We start from the raw sequence: 4685 nt of genomic DNA, 5'->3' as shown, positions 1-4685 counted from the left end.
TAACTTACGTTTTAAAAAAATACTTATCAACTTATTATAAGTTAGAAGAGATAAACTTTTTCAAAAACTATTTATTACCGGTTTGACACCGGTATAAATTATTTATCCATGCACTCAAAAATGCTTATTATCGATGTTACACCGAAATAAATCGATAAATTATTTTTATAAGCAACCCCAAACACCCCTAAATAATTGATAAAATATATATAGAAGATTTGAAAGGCATATATGATTAGTCTTTCCATAGCCTTGCAATTTGGAAAAAAAGGGAACGGATGTTTTTATCTGGTCAAATATTTAACCTAATTTTAGAATGGTTGATTATCCCAATGGTGGGTGACCTTCGTCTTTTATCGACACAAACACCCATCCCTCTGATTTCTTCTTTCGACCAACACCCGAAATTTCCTCTCTCCATCCCTGTACACAGACATGGGTTTCGTTTCCTTCCTCGGAAGGGTCCTCTTTGCCTCGCTTTTCATCCTTTCCGCTTGGCAAACGTAAGTCACGATCTACAATTTGTTGTTTCTTTCTATGTACATTTCTGATTCAATTCATGATCATATCATTAATCTATCAAATTCTATGTCTCTCGATCCAATTTGGCTCCGATTATCGTTGGAAATTTACTTTTTTTTTTTAGAAAAAGAAATGACGTTGGATTACCTTTTTTCAGCTGAAAACATGATGAACGAAGATACAGCTGCGTCCACTGTCTAATTTGTTTTGTTTTTCCCCCTTTTTTCTGGTATTATGGTTTGTTGGTCTTTTGAATTCATGTTACTTGATGTTAGAAGGTATGGTTTCTTTGATTTGTGGCGTTAGTCGAGCATGATTGCCAATAATGAAGAAATTGAAATGGTGGAAACAATCATGAGATGATCGTCTTATATTCTGTTAGAGCATTTAAATTGCATCAACGAATGTAACTGTGGTTCTAGCATGCATTTGCTCCATGTCCCTTTAAAAGATTCCTCTTATTAATCCTCCTAGATACAGCTTTATATTCTATTAATCACTTATGAATTGCCCCTATTAATCACTTGTGAATTGTCCCTATTTAATCACTTATGAATTGTCCCTATTTAATCACTTGTGAATTGTCCCTATTTAATCACTTGGTGAATGGATTGAGACTCACAATAGTATCTTCTTTTGTGCTTGAATGTGCATACTCTCACTTTATTATTTCACTCTATTTCTTCACCAAAAGGAAAAAGAAGACCAATTTGGTTGTTAATTTGATGGTGGTTGTATACTTGCTCACTTTTAATACCCCTAAACATTCATCGATGGCTAGAACCATATAGTTCTCATGTCTTATGGGAGAATTCATATAAATCGTTCACACAAATCAAATCCATTGCTGATTCTAGTTAAAAAGAAGCAAAGGAATTGGTGGGTTTTGATTAGATTAATGTGATCATTGTTGTTCACTGGTCATTGGTTCGACATTTATTGGACTGCATATCAACAAAATATCATGTAGTATTTGGCTGGTTTAAGTTCCAATATATCCTATTGAAAGCTGATTAATCGTAGAGGTTTATGGGTATTCTTATATTCATAGCATTTACTCCGAACCATCAAAACTAATTTTTCTTTTGTTTTAATGAACCATAAGGTTTGTGACTCGGCCCCCTTTTCAACAAATCACAACTAGTTTGAATGCAAAATATATCTAGAAACAGACTAGTGGCTGCTCTCAAGATTATCTACCTACGCAATATTTCTTGTCTTATTCATTGATGAAGAAGGATTTTTACAGCTGAATATGTGATTGGATGAACAGGTTCAATGATTTTGGTGATGATGGTGGCCCTGCTGCAAGGGAACTAGCTCCCAAAGTAGCTTCCTGTCATAGATTTCTAACCTCCAAGATTGGCAATGGAATACCAAATATTGATGTAAGACTCAATAGTTTTCAATTTTCAGGAGTGAGCCTTGGATTACTCATCTGTTTGAGGTAGAGGTCAGGTCTGCATACATCCCAGACCCCACCTCCAGGTGGGATATACTGGGATTGTTTGGTTTACTTGTCTATGATAGAATGTCACAGGTTTGAATCGTGAAAAATCTATAAGCAAAATACAAGAAATATTATGTGTTTATGAAGCCATGGTGGGCGATAGGGCCGGACTTTTACTCCATAAAATGTTTGTGCTTTTGCATTACAAGCCTATCTAAATTAGCAATGTAATTGTGCAGGTTAAGCATATTGTTTTGGCCTCGATAGCCATTAAAGGTCTTGGTGGGATTGTGTTCGTTTTTGGCAGCTCCACCGGTGCCTTTTTGTTGGTCAGTATTTCTATACTTGTCAAATACTTTTCCTCAAACCGCTGGTCTTCAGGGAAAGTCTCTCTACTCTTTGGATCCCACCTCCATACCCTACTTCCCGATTTCCCAATGGGAAATACTGGGTCTGTTTTTACACAATTTTGAAAAACCGTTAGAGTGTGGCTGAATTATTATCAATAATTCTTATTCCAATTTTGCAGATGCATTACCTGCTATTTACGACCCCGATTGTATATGATTTCTACAACTATGAAATCGACGAGCCAGAGTTTCACATGCTCCTAGCGGAGTTCTTGCAGGTTTTTGATTTTGAACTATGTTGTTAAGTTCTAACATGCGTCTTATTCTCCCATGAAAACTGTGACGTTTGATATGAAAATTTGTTATCATTTGTTAAATATCTCCTAATAAAGACAATCATGAAATCTTGCGAACCTAAATCAATACCATAGTTTATCTGTAGTGATGACAGGTAGATCAATAAATTTTCGTTTTAGCTCTTCATCCACAAAGGAAATGTTGCAAATTTTCATGGGAGTGACCATGGGTCGTCCCTTAGCATGTTAAATGTGATATTTTGAATAGCCGGGGCCCAAATTTATATGTGTTTAGGATCTTTTTATCGACCTGTGTAAAACTATAGCCGAAGTTATTTAGGTTCAAACCATTAGTTGTTTGGTTTTAGGTTCAAATTATTAATGGTTTAGGTTTAGTTTCAGATTGTTAATCGTCTTAAGTTTAGCCCATTTTTGTTCTTTAACATATATTCTTTGTTATCTCATTTAGACAATGTAATCAAAAGTTTTGGATGTAACAGGACCTCAAAAAAGATTGGAACGTCCCATGATGGGACATAGGAAAGATGTGTTTTTCTTTTTTTTTTCTGTAACTATAGATGTCCGGGCCAGCTTGCGTACTCTCTGACTAATCCCATGGGTCCTTGAAACTAACAACCAGACAAACCCTCCGGTGGCCTTAACGGGACTTGAACTGACGATCTTTAGGAAGCAAACCAAACCCAAATTCTTATCAGTTGTATGCAAAGCTTTTTGTTTTGGTAACTTGGTATTTATTTGTGGGCAGAACTTGGCATTATTTGGTGCACTTCTCTTTTTTGTGGAAATGAAGAAGTTATCTCCAAGGAAAGTAGTCAGGAAGAAGGCCCCAAAGGCAAAGACGACTTGAGTGTCCATTCATATCATTTGGTCTTTTCGTTTTTCCGTTTCTCGTCTTCATTTTGTGTGCTCGATCTTATATTTATCTTCACGTCGGATGCACAAAATAAGAATCCGAATGAAACGGACTAATGGTCTCGTTCAATAATTTTTCGATGTAAATTCCTTTCCTTTTTCTTTTTTTGTACCAACTTCAATGATATTAATTACATTCACAAATATCATTTGCATTAACATCTCGTTACTATATAATTGGTAGTTTTTTATTTGTCACTTCTCGCTATTGATTTCAATTAGCGTAACCTTACGATCAACCGGCCACGATCGTACGACCTGAAGGTAAAATACAATATTATTTCATCGTAATTTCAGTCTTCTTGAAACATCATAATAAATGTCAATTTGTACATTTATATAAATGGGTGTTCAAAAAAATCGGAAAACCGAGCTGAACCCTTTGATTCGAAACCGAAAAAACCGATAATCGGACAATCCGAAAATCAAAAACCAAAACCCAAAAAAACCGAGTATTCACAGGTAGATTTCAGTTTTGAATGTTAGGTACCTGTGGGTAATCGAACCGTATATAATGTATATAGAATATATAATATATTATTATTATTATTTGTATATTTATTAACCCAAGTTAAATGAGTAAAGTCTTTTACGTTTTGGTGTCAAGAGTTACAATGGATGGTTAACTTTGGTGGTATAAAGTCGTGAAAGAGTCGACAGTAACTGAAAAGGAGATGTTTTTAAACAATTAATTTGTTGCGTAATTGTTTTAAATGTTATATACTTATATTTTGATTAATTTCAAAAGTTAAATACAAATTTGGTCCCTGTGATTTACGCAAAATTAACGAGTAAGGTCCCTCAAAATAATTATTAAGGAGAGACGTCTTTATAGTTTCATTTTTATAACGAATATGGTCCCTCTTCTAACTCTTTCAGTTAAGTTTTTGTTAGTGAGGGACAATTTTGTCTATTCATCTTCTTGCTCTCAGCTTTCATTTTCAATAACGGATTTGGTTCCTCAAACTACTTTTAATTTTATAACATATTTGGTCCCTCAAACTACTTTTCATTGTTATAACAGGTTTGGTCCCTCAAACTATTTTTATTTTTTATAACAGATTTGGTCTTTCCCTCAACGCTCATTTTTAGGATTTGGTCTCTCCGTCTAATCAATAAAATTTGATGGCACAA

The 4685-nt window shown here is 34.6% G+C and overlaps 1 protein-coding gene across 1 annotated transcript; it reads left to right on the top strand.

Moving 5' to 3' along the window:
* Positions 1 to 326: 326 nt before the first annotated feature.
* On the top strand, positions 327 to 3706 carry LOC112502910. Its single transcript, XM_025106926.1, has 5 exons — positions 327 to 503; positions 1796 to 1910; positions 2212 to 2301; positions 2502 to 2600; positions 3385 to 3706. The coding sequence occupies exons 1-5, from the start codon at positions 436 to 438 to the stop codon at positions 3484 to 3486; spliced, it is 474 nt and encodes a 157-aa protein (XP_024962694.1). The 5' UTR covers positions 327 to 435; the 3' UTR covers positions 3487 to 3706.
* The last annotated feature ends 979 nt before the right edge of the window (positions 3707 to 4685 follow it).

The sequence above is a fragment of the Cynara cardunculus genome, unplaced genomic scaffold, assembly GCF_001531365.2.
Source record: "Cynara cardunculus var. scolymus isolate 2C unplaced genomic scaffold, CcrdV1 Un_Scaffold_2164, whole genome shotgun sequence".
NCBI lineage: Eukaryota > Viridiplantae > Streptophyta > Magnoliopsida > Asterales > Asteraceae > Cynara > Cynara cardunculus.
The sequence above is the reverse complement of the archived record's forward strand: the minus strand, read 5'-3'. Positions and strand labels throughout refer to the sequence as shown.